The sequence below is a fragment of the Vanellus vanellus genome, assembly GCF_965231255.1.
Source record: "Vanellus vanellus genome assembly, chromosome: 1".
Classification (NCBI taxonomy): domain Eukaryota; kingdom Metazoa; phylum Chordata; class Aves; order Charadriiformes; family Charadriidae; genus Vanellus; species Vanellus vanellus.
Window position 1 is genome coordinate 142,566,816 of NC_138905.1, and position 18,265 is coordinate 142,585,080.

The 18,265-nt window shown below is 35.8% G+C and overlaps 1 protein-coding gene across 2 annotated transcripts in view; it reads left to right on the forward strand.

Annotated features, from left to right (window-relative positions):
* Nucleotides 1-305: 305 nt before the first annotated feature.
* The window catches only part of NLGN4X (neuroligin 4 X-linked), a gene marked incomplete at both ends in the record, with an annotated part of 129,245 nt that continues 111,285 nt past the window's right edge, over nucleotides 306-18,265 (forward strand). For both annotated transcript variants that reach the window (XM_082483534.1, XM_082483535.1), the window contains one exon: nucleotides 306-777. In XM_082483534.1, the coding sequence (XP_082339660.1) occupies nucleotides 306-777 (472 nt within the window). The remainder of the gene's footprint in view (nucleotides 778-18,265) is intronic.

The following is an 18,265-nucleotide window of genomic DNA, read 5'->3' on the forward strand; positions in this document are numbered from 1 at the left end:
TCTCCCCACGCTACATGCTGGGAAGTGCTGTATGTTGCCAGGATTAAGCCGACACTGAAATCTGGGATGGGCCTGAGGGGCAAACACTCCCTTATTTCCTCTGACATTGGGATTTGTCTACGGTCAGTCAGCTGAGGCACCTACCACACATCAGTTCTTGGTTTTTCGCTGCCTGAGCAAGGTTACGTTTTCCCTCACTTCATCTCCTTTGACTACTTTTCTATTTTATTACTTTCCATTTTCCTTGACTGATTAATTTTCTCCTGGCTGTGGAAAAAAGCGCCCTGCTGATGTTGATTTAAATAATGTCGAAACCAATGGGACTCCTATGGCTGCCTTTGATCTTCACCCCAGTGTGTGTCATGTTGAATTCTAACTTCCTCCTGTGGATAACTGCACTGGCTATAAGATTTACTCTCATCGATGGCCAAGCACAATACCCAGTTGTTACCACAAATTATGGCAAAATACGTGGTTTAAGAACACCTTTGCCTAATGAGATCCTCGGTCCAGTGGAGCAGTACCTGGGTGTTCCTTATGCCTCTCCTCCGACTGGGGAAAGGCGGTTTCAGCCCCCGGAGCCACCGTCATCTTGGACGGGTGTCCGCAATGCCACACAGTTTGCCGCCGTCTGCCCGCAGTACCTGGATGAGAGGTCACTGCTCAACGACATGCTGCCAGTCTGGTTTACAGCCAATCTGGATACTGTGGTGACATATGTTCAAGATCAAAATGAAGACTGTCTGTATCTGAATATCTATGTGCCCACAGAGGATGGTAAGTACTCTAAGGACCATACCGCAGTGCACTCACCAGTTCTGCACAGGAGTAGTAGCCAGGTCTTTAAAGCATCTTCCTCAGTTTCCTCCACGTTTTGTCTCTGGAAATGGATCGTGCCTCTGAACACACATTATAAGTCGTTCTTTGCTTGCATGAGTTCTCTCTTGTGTTTCAGTGTAACACCAAACTGCAATTTCCTTTGCAGGCAGTGGCCAGGGTGTGTAAGCCAGCCTTAAGTTTACATCTGAACTACAGCTGAGCATCATTCACAAGAGAGGAAAGGGGAAATAAACATTAACCAGACCTAACATATATATATTCCCGTGCATGAATGGTACAAATACTGCCACATACTAATTTTTAAATGAGAACTTCCCTTTTTTTTTTTTTCTTTAGTTTTATTATAATACCTCTGAGCCTACCAGTAACTCTGCTTGATTTTAACAGATAATAAAAAATTATAGTAGTTCAGTCTGCATTTTTTTTCCCAGGATTTTTACCTATGAAACTTCATTCCAACTTACTTTATTCATTCACTAAATTTAAAATGAAGTAAACATGATTTTATTATGCAGAGCTGAACAGGTGGCCTTAAACTTTCATCTGTTTTCTGCAATCCTTTCTCAAGAGGGCTACTTTAAACTACCTTCTATAGACAAAAAGGATGAACACAATTGGTAGCACACAACTCTGAATGTTTTCATGATCTCAATCTTAAAAATTCTAGCTTTAAGGCATGCTGAATGTATCTTTTTTCATTCTGAATGGTATTGCTTCCTACAGACAAGAAGACCTGTTTCAATCAGGCCCCAAATGAGTTAAGTTCATTCTCTATCACATGGAAATAAAAAATTCTACTGGCATTTATATTTAATATTCTGCTAAAAGCCAGTTCTTTCAGCCACTTAGAATGTAGTTACCGATGCATAACGTGACGGATTTCTCCCAGATATGCAAATCCCTTCACTTTAGCTGAGGGTTTGATTTGCATAACCAAGGCATTGTTATTTCTCAGTAACCATACTCTAAATATGCAAATTTTGTACTTTGATTATTATAATCCTTCTTCCTTGATTGGCTTCTTTACTCAGAATTTCCAGGCTGTTTGCCAGCAATAAACATACCACCTTCTTTTCCTGTTCTCATCAGCTGAAGCAAAAACTTGAAAGCTAAAAATAAAAGGGTAAGGTTTGGGAATACTGGGAGCTTTGCAAACATAAATACTTACAGGCTGCTTAAATGAAAAGTGCTCTGAAAGAAAAGCTGTGTGTATGGGGACTCTGTGTGTGCGTGTGTGTGTGTGTGTGTGCGTGCGCACACGCGTGTGTGTGTGTGTGTGTGTGTGTGTGTAGACGAAGGAGCAGATCGTTTCACTCAGTTCTTTCTCTCTGCCAGTCTCATTGCACTGCATCTCACTCCTTGGATAGCAACATAGAAAATTCTTTCCCAAATTTGTTTCTGTTCTGGATTTTATCCTGCAGCTTTTAATTGCTCACTAGGGTAAGTTTGTCCTGAGAAAGCATTTCAGGTTAAGATTGTATTTGTTCTCACTGAAGGAGTATCAGCTCTGCTAACTCAGTTTTATTTTAATGCCCAGTGTTGATAAATTCATATATTCCTCCAATTTAATAATAAGAATTTTCATCCATTAATTAAGAAAGACAGGAAATTAGACATGGAAAAATAAATACAAATGTCTAGGAAAAAGATATTTGGTATCAAATGAGTAATAACAAAATACCGTGTGCTGAATGACTAACAACCTATAAAATTCCTCATCTTGCATGTAATAGCTAACGGCATTTACTGTTATATTAAAAATAGAAAGAACTGATAAATTTAATTCTACCTGTTTTAGACCTTTTTGTCCTCTTAATTCTGCAAAAAGTGTGTCTTACTCTTCCTCCTGGTTTTAGATTACTTTTTTTAAACTAAATAGAATGTAAATGGAATCTATTTTCTGTTACATATCCTCTTCAAAATGTAAACCCATGCATAAAAGAGTATATAGCTGAATAATGAGAGACAAGGTTTGGTGTCAGTGATGAGCTGAAGGCAAGATTCCTCCTTTACAGTATGAAAACCATTTTTAACAGGTTCCAAAGGGTAATGAGAAACTTAAAAATAAATAAATGGAGTACATAATGTTTTAATTCTATGCTGTATATCTTATCACTGGTTAAATGTAACTTAGCGTGGCTTTTTTGGTGAGGGAAATATTACACCTTCTGCTCATAAAGATGGTTAAGGAGAACTGACCTACAAATCACTCCTAAGTTAGTGTGTTTCCAAATCATACTAAACATAAATAGCCTTAAATTGTGGTCTGTACAATCTGATTAAAGACATTATGCTTCATTATATGAGTCTTAGTTGGCAAAAATAGTCTGCATTGTTATGGAGACAGACCATGAAATTAGTTTTTGAAACAAGATCTCAAAGTGAGTGACTTTGAGTTAAATTCACATTTTCAATTCTTTCTCAAGTGTAGATTTATTTAAAAGACCTTTGAAACTAGTTTGTGTCTGGTAAAAAAGGTGGATGGAATCATCCAAACCTAGCTAATGTTCTGACTATGAAACTTAATCTGAATCATTTTATGGTTTTTTTGTTTTTTTGGTTTTTTTTCAATTAATGAAAAGAATTAGTGAAAAGAATGAACAACTCTAATGAATGTGGTCACATGCTGTGCTTACTTCAAACACATTTTAGGGAATAACTAATCAAAATGCAACTCAGGTTTGGTTTTTTTTTTTTTTTGTTTTATTTTGTTGGTGGGGGGGTTGCACTATATAACATGACCTCTTTCTTATCACTTTCATGGTCTGGTCAAAGGAAACCAAATTTTGATCATGTACTTTGAATAAAGAACCAAACAAATGCACACATGCATTCATCTGATTTCAGAATTGCTTCACTGGAATTCTGCCAGTATAAACTAATGGAAATAAGAGTAGAATACAGTCCCTTTAACTGGGTAGATAAGATTAGTTATTTATAGTAAAATAGTTTAAAATGTTGCTGCTTTTGTCTGAAGAAGTACACTGAAATTAAATGACGTAAAATTCTATAGTTCCTTAAAATAGTTGAGGCATCTAGGTAAAGAAATTAAATGCCCTGTTACACAGTTTATATCTGTATTAATCATAGCCTTTCTTTTGACCCACAAGATTCTGGATTTCAAATGTCAAATAGTAGCAGAATCCATCAGAATTTTTCATGTTAAAATAGTCTTACAAAACAAAAATTATCTTTGTTTTTGGGAGCTTTCTTTCCTTCATTTTAGGTGAAAATATTATTTATGATAGAAATCAAAGCACATACCTAACAGAATATTTCTGCAATTCTGTCCATGTGGATATTTTTTTTTTTTTTTTTTTGCTGTTGCTCACTGGACTAATAGTTTGTACTGACACTTTCCTTCTAACACTTATATTTCAGATAATCTAGGGTAGCTAGATTTTTTCAATGTCTGTATTCCTTTGCCTTTGGAAGGGAAAGAATTACAACCACTCTAATCCATCAAGATTATTTTTGTTTTTTGTCATAAGAATTATAAATAATAATGCAGTTATTTTAAAGATACATAGCAAAAGCAATAAAGATAAAATTTAGCAAACTGCTTTTATTTTGTCAAACCTATAATAATAAGAAATTACTCAGAACTGAAACAAATACATTTATAGTAAAATTATCATTTTATCCAAATCGTTTTCTAAACATGTGGCTTGATCTTCAGAATAATTTTTGAGGGTATATATTGTCTTGTCTGATTTCCCAGTTACTATAAACTGTAATTTTCCACAAGAATACTTGAATGTCAGTTTTGAGGAGGTCATCTAGGGAAATGATATTGAGGACAGTCTGTTTATTATAACTTCAGTCTGAATATGGGTTTATCTACAGTGGAAATGCTAGATTGAAGAGGACACAGACTGTTAATCGGCTGTGCTTAATCCCTGGCCTTTATCATTTGAATCTGTGGATGCTGAAGGAGATTGCTAACTCCTATCATAACTGAGGGGAAGAAAAAATAACAATAATCAAACAGAAAAGACCCTTAATTTGGATTTCTTTCATGAAACACTTCAAAATTATATTAATAGCAAGGCAAGATAAAATAAAAAAAAAAAAAAACAAATGAAAAACAACATGAACAAATCTTTTTTTGTTTGTTTAGTTAAACCTGCTCTGTTCTGATCAAAACAGAAAGTAAAATAAAAAAGATGACTTTTTGTTGCATTTGCATGATCAATAGTAAGCGTATATGCTTATTTTGGTATTTGGACAGAGGGTACATTTTACACAAGTGGGTAGCTACTCAACCTCTATATATCAGTTAGGGATTAATTAATGAAGTATTTAACATCTTCATAGGTTTGCTCACTAAAAATGCTCTGTGAGCTCTTGTCTCATTTACATCACAATAAATACAGCTGATGTGGCAACAAAAGGTGGTAGGGCATAACACTGATTAAGGCTGAATGGGTAGGTCATAATTTTTTTATTAGATTAGGGAAACTGAGAACATTGTCCAGGATTAGTGGGCTGCCAGGAAGAAAAAAAGTCTTGGGCAAGAGCAAAGAGATCAACAGTGCTCCTTCTCTGGGCAGTGATGTGAAGGAAAGGTACCTGAATCTTTAGGCTCTGTGTCTATTTGACTAAGAAATAAAGGAATTAAAAACTTGAATAATGTTGATAGAGAAGATCTGCCTTAGGTGATTTCTACAGCTTGTATACTGTGCCACTTTTTCATATTAGGCAAATGTCTGCTCAGTAATATACTAAGTAATAATATACTACTAAGTAGTATAATAGTAAAAACTCAGTGATTGCAGCCTTCTCCTTGCAATTGCTGTTGGATTGCTATGTCTGGTTAACCTGGAAAAAGTATTTTTGTCAAAATTATACTGATAAAACTTAATTGATAAAAAATTGATTTTTTTCCTCTTTTTTTTTTGTGGGGGGAGAAAAAGATAGCAGAAAGATGAATCCCATCTTTACAATTATTTGATTGCATGGAATAAAAAAAAATAAGCTATTCAATGGCTTCTTTATTAATATGAGAAATAAGGGTCCATACATAAAAATAGTAACATAGTGTACAACATAGATACAATATTGTACCAGATTAATTTTGTTGAATTATTAGAAGGTGATAATAGTAACAGTAAGCTTTATTTTCAAAATAAACCTGAATTTCTGTACAGTAGATTCTCCTAAACTGTATGTCATTTCAAGTTTCACTAGATGCCTATTTGACATTTATTAGGTAATCTCAAAATTGCAATTTTTCTATAATTTCCTCACTGCTTTTCTCAATTTAAATAGCCACTTAAAAAATCAAATCCAGGATTTATGTATATAGCTTCAAGAAATTAAGAATCCAATATCTCTTGTTTACATGTTTATAGTGTTGATGCTTCCTCACAGTCTTTATTATGTGTTTCATAAAGTCAGTTATAATTTATGTAATTGGTATAAGGACATAGAGTTCTACTTCTGTTTTCTGAAGAATTTCTACAAGCAAATTAATTAAATTTAGTTATATTCTTTAAAAATATTTTAAATCTGTTTTAAAATACTTAGGAGTGAGTTTTTGTAATAGATGACAGTGTTTGAACAGTTTAATATTACAAATAATGTTTTTCTGAGACAAAACAATATAACAAGAGTTCGTTCTCAGTTTCAAGACTGTCACGGTTTTTGTCATTGACTGGTTTCTTTTTAACCTCCACCCTTTCAGTCAATTCTTTGTCTTCTTTGGAAATTCATTATTAAAATTCTATTGTTATTTAAATGCATTTCATCTTATACTGTACAAAAATTACACACAACGAGACAGATCCTTTTGTAAAACGCTTGTATTGCTTTCGGAAGCGAAGGGGATTAATAGTACATAGAAATTACAATATGAAATGATAACATTGGAATTATATGCATATAATCCCAGTTGAACATAAACATAAACTTTTTAGCATCAGAGAGAAAATCGCTCTCCATTGTGAAAGATAAACTCCCTATTGTGTCAGAGAGCCTCAAGCCAATTCTTTCACTGTTAGGGTCCAGTATGTCCCCTCCTCCTAATCTAGAAATATTGCAGCATCTGTGAGAAAGAAGGCGGCATATGTCTGACTATCCTCTGCCTAGCAGGATAAAGCTGTGGGTAATCCGGCCCCTTCTTTCACATTCTTGCTTTTAACAGTCACAAATACCTTCTGACACCAAAGAACAGGACTCTAATCTAGATGAAATAAAGTTCTTAAATCCTTAGAGCTAAATTCAGATTTAGTTGCTGATTTCAAAATGCTGCCCTTCCCTCCAGGAGTTGCCCATTCCACAGGCACTTTACAGGATTGCACCCAAATGGCCTTTTCAGGAATTTATATGCAGTGAAGCCTAGCGAGAAGACTCCGCATTCAATATGACATTATCTAATCTGAACAGGATTCTTGGCACAGTTTCCTAGAGTCTCATCATTGCCTCATATTGAAAAACCTGCTAGAATCGGAGGGAACGTTCTTCAACACGCGATGAATTAATGTTTCTTCCGGAAAGACAAATTAATGTTATCATCCTTTTAGTCAAAAAACAATGCCTTTGGAGTTGCAGAGGCTGTGCCATTTGGCTCAGTGACGCAAAAGAAACAGTCTTTAGTCATGTGGGTCATGAGACAGATCAGATAGGCAATTTTACTTCATTCTGCCCATTGACTCCCACTTGTCTCTTCAGGGTGGGTTTTGTTGGGTTTTTTTTAGTGTATTTTGGGGTTTTTTTGTGTGTTTTGGGTTTATTTTAATGTAGTTTTCCTCTGCACTCCTGCAAAACATCTCCTAGTATGCTGCTGCTTTTCACTATGTGTCTTCCTGCCTTCTGACAAAACACAAATCAACATGACACCTACTAACACTGAGGCAGTGCCTCTGTCCTGGGGCACTGCAGTGGGGTTTCCGCAGACTCCTGAGAATTGAATAGTGTGGAATATGCTCGGATCTCAGCAGCGTCACTGCTACACCATTTGTATTAGCTTTGATGTCCTCTTAAGGCTTTGTGATCTCATTGATCTTCCTTCAGACATTTTTTGCGCAGGTCAGAAAGCTTTGAAAGTTATTTGTATCTTGTCATTCAAATTGGGTTCAGTTTCCCTTACAATTATATATGCACCTTAATTGTAGCCTCAGATAAAACCAACACTTGCTGAGTAGCTCACCTAACTCATCAGGCTCATAAATCAGTACACATCTGTGGAAATACTTAAAGGAGTTATCCCCCCAGTGTGATAGTCATAGGTGGTGTGTGAACCAGGCAAATTTGCCATCCTGTTCTAGAAATGTTTAGGAATTTACAAAATAAATTAGCACAAATTTGTAATAAAGTAAATGCTCATCATTTGCTCCTCAGAATTCCTGACAAAATTGTTCACAACTGAAATGAAGACAAAAATTTCTCCTGAATATAACAGTTTTTTGCACAGTGCTTTGGTTTGTCATCCTTTTTAAAGTGAAAGAATATCTCCAGCATTCAAGTCTTTACGTCAGTGCTTCTTGCTTATGATTCTAGATAAAATTCTCAGAATGGCATATAATCAATTACTTATGCTCACATTTTGTGATACTATTAGTTGAATGTATTAGTTGTTATCCAAATAGAAAAAAAGAAAAAAAAAAAGATTGTTAAAGATCTCATATTTCATTTCTGATTGTGATATTATCATCATCTGAAGGAATATAGATGAACTTTTCTTTGGATTTAGGGCTTTTTTAATCTGGACGTTTCTCCTTGTACACAAAGAGACAAACAATAAGAAATAATTATTATAGAACCGTGAAAATGAACCAATGCTTACAGCTATCTGGTGCTGATGTGTTAAAAATCCATTATAGAAATGTTATAATAAAAGGAAAATTTGCCTTTTACAGTTCTTGCTGTAGGCAAACTTATAGTGAAGAATAAATTTACTTGCAATGCTAAGCCAAATTCCTACACTATTTATAGGGAATTTTAGTCACAAATATAATTTCTGGTGCCTCTTTCCAAAACGCTTATTATTGCTGCGTTGGTGTTAAATGGGTTTTTAATTGACAGGGTGTGACATATTTAATCTAATGGAGAGAAATTACTTTGTGCAGACTCAAATGACTATCCGATTAATCACTGGTAATGTTTACAAGCCATCATAGCTGGAAATCATGGATACATTGTCTGATTTAGTAAATATGCAGTAGGGCAAATGAAAAGCCAATCCAAATATATACGTTTCATCCTCTTAAAAATAAATTAGAATCAAATTATCTTTTATGGGGTATTTTTAGTGTGGCTAGGAAATTTCAAATAATAATTCTGCATGTGTAATACTGCCCCAATGGTTATGCTTTCACTTGCTAGTCATGCTGTATTCAGCCAGCAGAGGGAGCACAAGTTACCAGCAAACTAATTTTTTCTCTCTCGACCCCATTGAGAGCGCTGCTAATGATGCTGGTGAATACAGTCGTCAAGCATGCAAACGGGTGCTGGTTTATGCCCTTTAAACAGATAGGAAGGGATCCTTCCCACCTTTCCCAAGCTGACAATTAGTAGTGTTACAAGTGTTGGTTCTATTTGTGTGGATTGAAGAATTTATATATGGAACGAAACCTATCCGAGCGAAACATGCACTCACACTGACAAACCTGCATGAAACTAATTTATTATTATAAAATAATAAAGATTTAGATGAGAAGCATACTGACAATGCACCAGTTTGTAATTGAATAACAAATAATAAAACTTGCTTAGAATTCTTGCAAGGCATTTGGTGGCAGAATTGATTCCAAATTAGAGAATCTGATCTGTTGAGTTCTGGTGAGTTAGTAGAAACATTCCTACATAAAAAGGAATAATTTTGTTCTTCTGATTTATAATGTCAACTTAGACAAAGGCAATTTTTTTTTTGTCAGTTATTCCACTGACTGTCCATTTTCTGTTATTTGCAAAATGCCAAATATGCTTTGCATCCTCTTATTTCACTGAGACAAAAATGTTAAGCGTGCTGAAGTTTCATCCTCACTGACAGTACTGACTGAGTGATTAAAGATTTTGTTATCGTCACAGTGGAATTAACAGTACAACTAAGTTACATTAAGTCAACCGAAGTTACAAATTACTCAAATTTTGGAGGGCTTCCCCTACAAAATATCTAGCTTCCGGGCATAATGTATATGATTCAAAAGGACTGGTATGTTTATGGTCTTGCTGATTTGAGATGCTTTTATCATCAGGACTCCCTCTACTTAAACAACAGACCTTGTTCTGCCTTCAGGGAATAGGTGCAATAGACTGAGTTGCAATTGATGACTCGGGTGTGTCCTTGGGAGTTGGATCAAATCAGATGTGTACTGTGATGATGTGTAAAACCATCCATATGGAATAATTGCTATGCTTTGTCCCTAAAAATTACCTCAAAGTATATTTAAGTCAAAGAAAATGACAGAAACATTATGCAGAAGAGAGCAGCTTAGTATGACAATCTCTCAGTGGGAATATTTTAATGAAAACAGATTGAAGAAAGAACTGAATATGAAGAAATGCAGTAAGGTGAACTTAAAAAATGGGGGAACTTTCTAAAAGTCATGCTGCGTGGTTTATTCCTTATTTTCATTATCAGAGGATTATGTACAAAATCTTCAGTCTTATTCCTGGAACTAAACCATAGTCCGTGGATTGAATAGGTAAACTTTTATTCTTAACTGTAGCCATTTTCACAATAAACAGCTGAGGGATGTTCAAACCATATTTCTTTTCTCTTTATTCAGTATCACTATTCCTTGCAACTGCTTGTTTTTACTGACTTTTGTCACTGTCTCTTTGCTCACGTTATAAGTGAATACCTTTGCTCAATTTAACAGTGAATACCATAAAATAGTTATAGACTTTTTCCATTTCCACAAAAGGTGTTATCCAGGTATTTTTAATTATTTTTTTTTTTTTTTAACCAAAGTTACACCCAATAAGCAGCAAAAGGTGTGGAAACATAACTACGGCTCTTAAATAATTTTTGGAAGGGAGACAGCTATCAAATAGGTGGACCAGCAAATTAGCTATGCAGTGGGTGTGAATGGATCAGGTGAAGAGAGAAAGCCTGATTCTCTCTCATGTTTTAGTCCTTGTGTACTGGATTCCTTCAGTGGGCCACTCAGCTGTGCCTGGCAAGCTGCAGTTGGGCTGCAGGGTAGTACATGAGTACTGTAATTTAGTTGTTGTTGGATGTTGTTGTTGTTTTCAGTTTTCATTTTTAGCTGCACAGCTCTTGCTTGCATTTTGGTTGTCATCATGAAATGCTCATCCCACCCCCCATTCTATAAATATGCCCAGCAAGTATTTGGGATTTTGCAAGACTCAAGAGGGGGGATAATATTGCGATATTTAAAGTGTCAGTTCTCTAAATGCGTAGAGTGGCCTGTACAAATGGCTGAGCATCTCGGAAGCCAGTGAAAAAAAAAACCATCTTGTAACACCTATCTTGCTTTAGTTCGACCAGTTTTTTTCAGCTTTTAGCACCTTTAAATATGTGCCTTGTAATAATATAATTTTCTATTATTCTTAAATAATTGAAGTAGTTAGTAAGTAATGATATGTTTAGAAGTTACCAGCATATATCAGGTTTTAAATATATTATGAAATTAATAGTTTATGCCATTTCTGAGTGCTTCATCTGGATGTGTTATTTCTTAATATTGTATCAGACTTCTAAATGCATGCTATTTTACCATGCTTGTTCTGCATATCTAACCCAGTAAAATCAGGATGCCTTAGTGTTGGGATTATTAACTGACTTCTTTCAAAATCCAAACAAATACCTTTTTGATTTGCTTGTTTATACTATTTTTTTTCTCTTGTGATCTTTTTCCTGCTTTGCCTCAGAAATGATAAGATAGTCACCATTATTTCCTAAAGCCAGATGATAAAACAGTTATTTCTGCATTATAAGTGGAGTTAGTTTAAAGCGTGTTTTGTTTCATGAGGTACTTAGTGAATGTGTTATTTTATTAAAGGTAACCTTTTTTTTTGTGACTTTTCCATTTCTTTTGTAAGCATTAGTTGAAACCACAAACATCTAATACTTTACCTTCCAATTTCTCCATTTCTTGTATAGATTTATTACAGATTTCTTGTTTAAAACTGAGATGTGAAGCAAAATTGCCTGCTTTTTTTTCTTTCTTGTTTTTTTTTTTTTTTAATCTACCAAAAGAATTGTATTGCTTAGGTACATTGGGACCGAACTGGTGTGTGTGAGATAGACTACCTTCTGCTTTTGTGCCGTGGTTGTCCATTTAGAAAATGAGGATAATATTGACTTTCTCTGATTAGGGTTAGAAAACACTGCAAGAAGGAAATGCCTCCAGGTGATAAAAGGTTCAAGTTACTTCCTATATACTTAAAACCTAAAAGACTACATTCTTACTTTTATTTGTGTGCATATTTTTTTTTTTTTTCTAGGGTCTGTCTTATTCCCCTCTGTGACCCATTTACTGGCAACACTTTGCGTATCATTGCATTGTATTGTAGTCGCTAAGCAAAACTCTGGAAGGTCCAAAGGGTAATAGATTTGGGAGCTATTGTACCATGACAATTTTAAAGGATTCAGAAAAGAGGTTTAAAACTAGGGCATCTAAAAGATGATCTGACTTATTTACTGATAGAAGAGTGAAGCCTTGCTATCAAAGTTTACATTTAATTCTTTACTCTCAATCTCCAGAAAGTAGAGTCAGAAATGAGATGGCAGACACAATTTCTCCAAGAGATAAAAGACATATAGGAAATAAGACTTATGCCAGAAGAGAATCCTAAGGCATCCGAATACTGAAAGATGGCAAAACCTTTTTGGTTTGATAAGGCATATAAGGTGCTGGTGAAATGTATTTAAACTCAGAAGGGATCAGATAAATCACTGATGAATGAAAAATGCTGTTACTAATATGTGATGCATAGTTAATAGGCTTTTCTCATAAAGCTTACCAAAAGCAAGAAGTCAGAAATGGATTTTGGAAGAAAGTATGCTGTTTGCAGATGCAACATAATAGCTTGGAATGTTTCTGTGACTCCTTTAATTTTCTTCATTATCTCTCAACTAATAAAGAAATTACTCATGAGTAAAATATAAAGTGTTTGCTCTAGCAGATCTGCCAGCTGGCTATGACCTAGTTGGCATAACCCTGGTAGATCATTCTGAAATGAATACTTTGCATAACCTATAAACACCCTCCTGAGACTAGACCTAATATGATATGTACTTGTACGCTGGGTCCAGCACTTTGGGACCACCAAATACATTCTTTATGCATGGACCTTGTTTAATGCCCTTTTCAGTCAGCCAAGACTGTGTAGACCAAAGACCGTAACCCGTGCTGACTATTTTCACTTTCTCGTGGCTGTTAAACAACCCTTACAGGGAGCAACCAACTACTTTTTCAGAGCTTAATTCTTCGAAGACACTGTATTCTTTTTGCATGCAGCACACTTACTTTATGTATAACTAGAAAATAATGTTTTTTACATAACCCAAGATGTGGCTATTACTAGAAGATGTCACAACTTCTGCTGGTTCCCATTTCCTTAGTACAGCACTTCATTGTGTATGCCCTAGCTTGCTTTCTCTGATCAGTTAGCTGTGACCTTGTCTGCAAGCTCGATTTGATTTCAAAGTCTAAATGGTTTCATGGCGGACGTGTTCCCTCTCTACTGGCAGGCGCATTGCTCTGTCTTCCCCACGACTAAGAATGACTGAAGAGAGTTCAGACACAGTTGGGCTATTGCAGTATAAGAGGTATGAGTTGACTATGTGCACATTCTTAGTCTGTTATAAATGCCCTGACTTTTAACCTAGATGTAAAAAGCATTAATGAAGGATGCTTAAGCAACTGCATTTTATCGTATGTTTATTGTGAGTTTAAGGTACACATACTATGAACAGCCACAGTTTATCTAATGTGTTGTAATGGTAATGACACACCCTGAGAATTTAAACACGTCAGCTCTAGTAATCAAGATGACATATGAATATGTAATTGGCAATTTTATCCTAGTCATATCTAAAGGTAATGTGCTCAGCCAAAACAGATTATAGCAAGAAAATAGCAAGGGCTAGCACCCTGTGTGTTCATCGGCATAAACCAAGGGTTATTTGGTCATTTGGAAATCACAGATAGATTGTACCTGTGATTTGCTATGTTCTTTGTGGAAATTTTGAGACCAGCATTTATTAGTACCTTTTATTAGCAACACAGAGAGTGACATACTCCTGCAGCTTGATGCCACTCATATCTAGCCTATGATAGTTCCTGAAGTTTGTGAAGAAATAGTTTTACAAGCCTTAGGTATCATTTTCCAAAAATATATTGTCTTACCTGCAGCCCAGGAAGTACATCACTCTCGTGAATTTTTCAAGAACAATGAAAAAGCACTAACCTATTTGCCAGATAATTGCTTTGAAAATTACTTTTGTATTTGATTGATATTTCCTGCAAAATTACCTGTATACTCTGATAATTTGCATTGCACTTCAGTACTCCCTACTGTGCAATAGAGTAGCATAGCTCTTAGGTAAGAAAGCTAAGGACAAACTCTAAATTTTTGCTAAGAAGTTGTACTTCATAGGTAAAGTCAGTGGCCAGAGAAATGAGTAATGAAAACTAAAGTGTTCCTTTTTTCTCTGAAGAGAGCTGAAAGTGCTGTAGCTTACAGGAAATTGGTTTAAGGAAGCTGGTAGACCTCCCATTTCTCCCCCAAAAGGAAAACTTCTATTGAGCACAGCCCTTATAATTTTACAGGGGAGTTGTATGCTCTGTTAGATAAAATACAGTGTACTTGTTTTCTGAAGTTCAGCAGGCTGTACGTTGAATCCTGCCCAGTCTGCTGTCAGAACACCCATTAAATGAATATCTGACAGCAGCCAAGTCACTCAGTGTACCCAAGTTAAACACTTGGGCTTAACGATGGAGAAAGCCGAGTACCTTTGGGGAGCAATCCAAAACTTCAGCAAATTGGGAAACTCTGAACAGTTAGCAAATGGCCACGACAATACATTTCTCTAGTTTGGAACTCACTGAGTAGGACTGACTTGCTAGGCAAGGCTGTTGAAGGAGGAAGCAGCAGCAACCACCAAAAAAAGTCAGTGGTGTTTATGATCACTGGGAAAGCCTGGCCCAATTTCCAACCAGACCAAAGAGTATATAGACAGTATCATTCATCCTCTCTGGTGAGACTGGGCCATGGCAAAGTAGATCTAAGCTGGTAAAGAAAACCTACTTTTTTTTCCAGAAATAACAGTACAGATACCAAAAGATAAATAGTTAAAAAAAGTTATGATGGGATACAGACATTTCATTATGACCTTTCCCACTTTTTTTTTTTTTTCCCCTGAATAGCACAGTATCTTTGCTATTTCTTAGTTAAGCACTCTTTAGTATAACTATCTTCTGCTTCCTTTGCAAATAAGGTACATTTCTACATCAAGCTTTAGCTTTTTATTTTCTCCTTTTGGGCTTTTATTCACAGGTCTGAATAGGCATATTTGGTAGTTCTTTTTTCATCTTCTAGTGTAGGTCAAAAGCAGTCCTTTGTTTAGTCATAAGTGTATCTGTGCTTTCTAGAAAAGTCCTAATCTATACTATGATTGTGTTGAGATGTCTTTTCAGGGCTTTACCTGCACAGAGAGTAGTTTTGGAGCCGGCAGTATGATAGGTCAACATTGACTTGTAAAGAATTTGTCATACTTTAAAAGTATAATTATACTGCAATAAGTGGAAATGAGATGCAAGCAGGTTTTTTGTATTAGGTTAAATGTATTTGTTTCAAGAGCAGTTAAAATGTGCTTTTGCATAAACAAACTCTTAGTATCTAATATATGCCAAGTGTGTATATATACATACGTGTGTTTGTGTATATATATACACACATATATGCATGCATATAAATAAAATCTATTATTTTTGCCAAATTTATTCTTATCTAATCCATTCTTTAGTAATCTGAGATTAAATGTTTTAGTGGAAGGTGCAACCTGATCCCTTTTAAGGGCTGATGAGAGATTTCTATCTCAGAGAAGATCATAATTACTTTGATTCATGAAATCTGCGTAGTTCAAGGGAATCTATTTCCATTTGCATTCGAATGTATTAATTTTTCAGTTATTAATGAACATTTATTGCGTGGGTAATTAGAAAATTCTCATGTTTTGCAGTCTTAAGCATCTTGCATATTCTGCCTCTTGAATTTTTCATTCTCATTCCTCTCCACTTGTGATATTACCCCAAGATGGACTTCTAGCCATTTGTTCTGTTTGGTTGTTTTCCTTCATTGAAACATCATACAAACTTTAATATAGAAACATCAGTATTTCCTGGAGTTTTAAAAAGCTTTTTGTTACATCTTTGCTACCTTGTGGACTTCTTTCTCCTCAATTCATTATTTTCTTTTCCAGTATTTCTGCCTGGAGCATTTGAAAATAATAGTGCTGTACTTTGTTGCACACAATGGCTGCCTGCCTATCTGTTGCACATCAATAGCCACCTGTTCATAGAATCATATAGAATCACAGAATGATTTGGGTCTGAAGGGACCTTAAAGATCATCTAGTTCCAACCGCTCTGCTGTGGACAGGGGCACCTCCCACTAGACCAGGTTACTCAAAGCCCCGTCCAACCTGGCGTTGAACACAACTGTTCTGGACAACCTGTTCCAGTGTCTCACCACCCTTATAATAATGAATTTCTTCCTATCATCTAATCTAAGTCTACCCTCTTTCAGTTTAAAACCGTTACCCCTTCTCCTATCACTGGACGTCATATACACTTACAAAACTGATAACTTCCTTAATTAATATTAATTAGCTTATTATTTCTTTGTTTGTTTCTTTTACCTCTGTTTCTTCAATCATGAGCATGTAAGTAACTGGAAAGTATTTGAAAATAAAATGCAAGTGTCATTTTATTTCACTATAAGAAAGAAACTCCACTCTTTGATCAGCTTCACTACAGTCATACTTCTGTTCTTTTGCTGCACCTATCCTGAGCTGTCAGCATGGCACATGCATTAGCAATAAATAGGTTTAAACCTTTTAAATTACGAGATTAACAGCCTCAAAACCTGCAGAGCAGCACCAACATGTATGGCAATTTGGCTGGGTTTTAGGAAGGCTTTTCTATAATTTAATTTATTCTGTTCTTTTTAATGAACTCTTCAATTTTCTGTATTTGTATATAAATAAAATTTCTCTTTTTACTCCTTCCCATGCCCAATTATTTTCTGCTTATACAACCACAGACCATATAATGCTGGTACTGATCTTTTTTCTTGACAACAGTAGGTCTAAATTTAGCTTCACAATAAGCAGAATAAATTCCAGGTAGGAAGTACCTGTTTTAGGCACACGTATTGCCAATAATTAGTGTATTCCAATAATTAGTATATTAGTAGCTATGTGACTTGTCAGATATACGTTCCAATATGATATACATGGAAGCTATTGCATTTTTTAAAATATTGTTTTCTTTTTTCTTTTTATAGTCATCATTTTAGTATTTTATTATTGTGAAATACAATACCAATTTTTTTAGTTGGTATTTTCAATCTAAATATTTTTTAGGACACTGATAGAAGGAAAAATTATTTAAGACTGAAGAATGCATAGAATCATAGAACAATAGAGTCATCTAGGTTGGAAGGGACTTTCAAGATCATTAAGTCCAATTATTAACTTAACACTGCCAAAACCACCAATAAACCATGTCCCTAAGCACCATGTCTACCTGTCTTTCAAATACCTCCAGGGATGGTGACTCAACCACAGGGCTGCCTATTCCAATGTTTGATAACCCTTTATGTAAAGAAATTTTTCCTAATATCCAATCTAAACTTCTCCTGGCACAACCATTTTCTCTTGTCCTATCATTTGTTACTTGGGAGAAGAGACCGACCCCCACCTCGCTACGGCCTCCTTTCAGGTAGTCCTAGAGAGCAATAAAGTCTCCCCTACACCTCCTTTTCTCCAGACTAAACAACCCCATTTCCCTCAGCTACTCCTCATAAGACTTGTGGTCTAGACCCCTATCCAACTCCTCCTTCCAGCACCTCTATGTCTTTCTTGTAGTGAGGGGCCCAAAGCTGAACACAATATTTGAGATGGGGCCTCACCAGTGCTGTCCTGGGGGACAATCACTTCTCTAGCCCTGCTGGCCACACTATTCCTGATACAGGCCAGGATGCTGTTGACCTTCTTGGCCACCTGGGCATACTGCTGGCTTGTATTCAGCCATCTGTTGACCAACAGCCCCAGGTCTTTTCTGACGGGCAACTTTCCAGCCATTCTTCCCCAAGCCTATAGCGTTGCATGGGGTTGTTGTGATCCAGGAGCAGGACCCAGCACTTGGCCTTGTTGAACCTCATACCATTGGCTTCAGCCCATGAATCCATCCTGTCCTTATCCCTCTGTGGAGCCTTCCTACCCTCA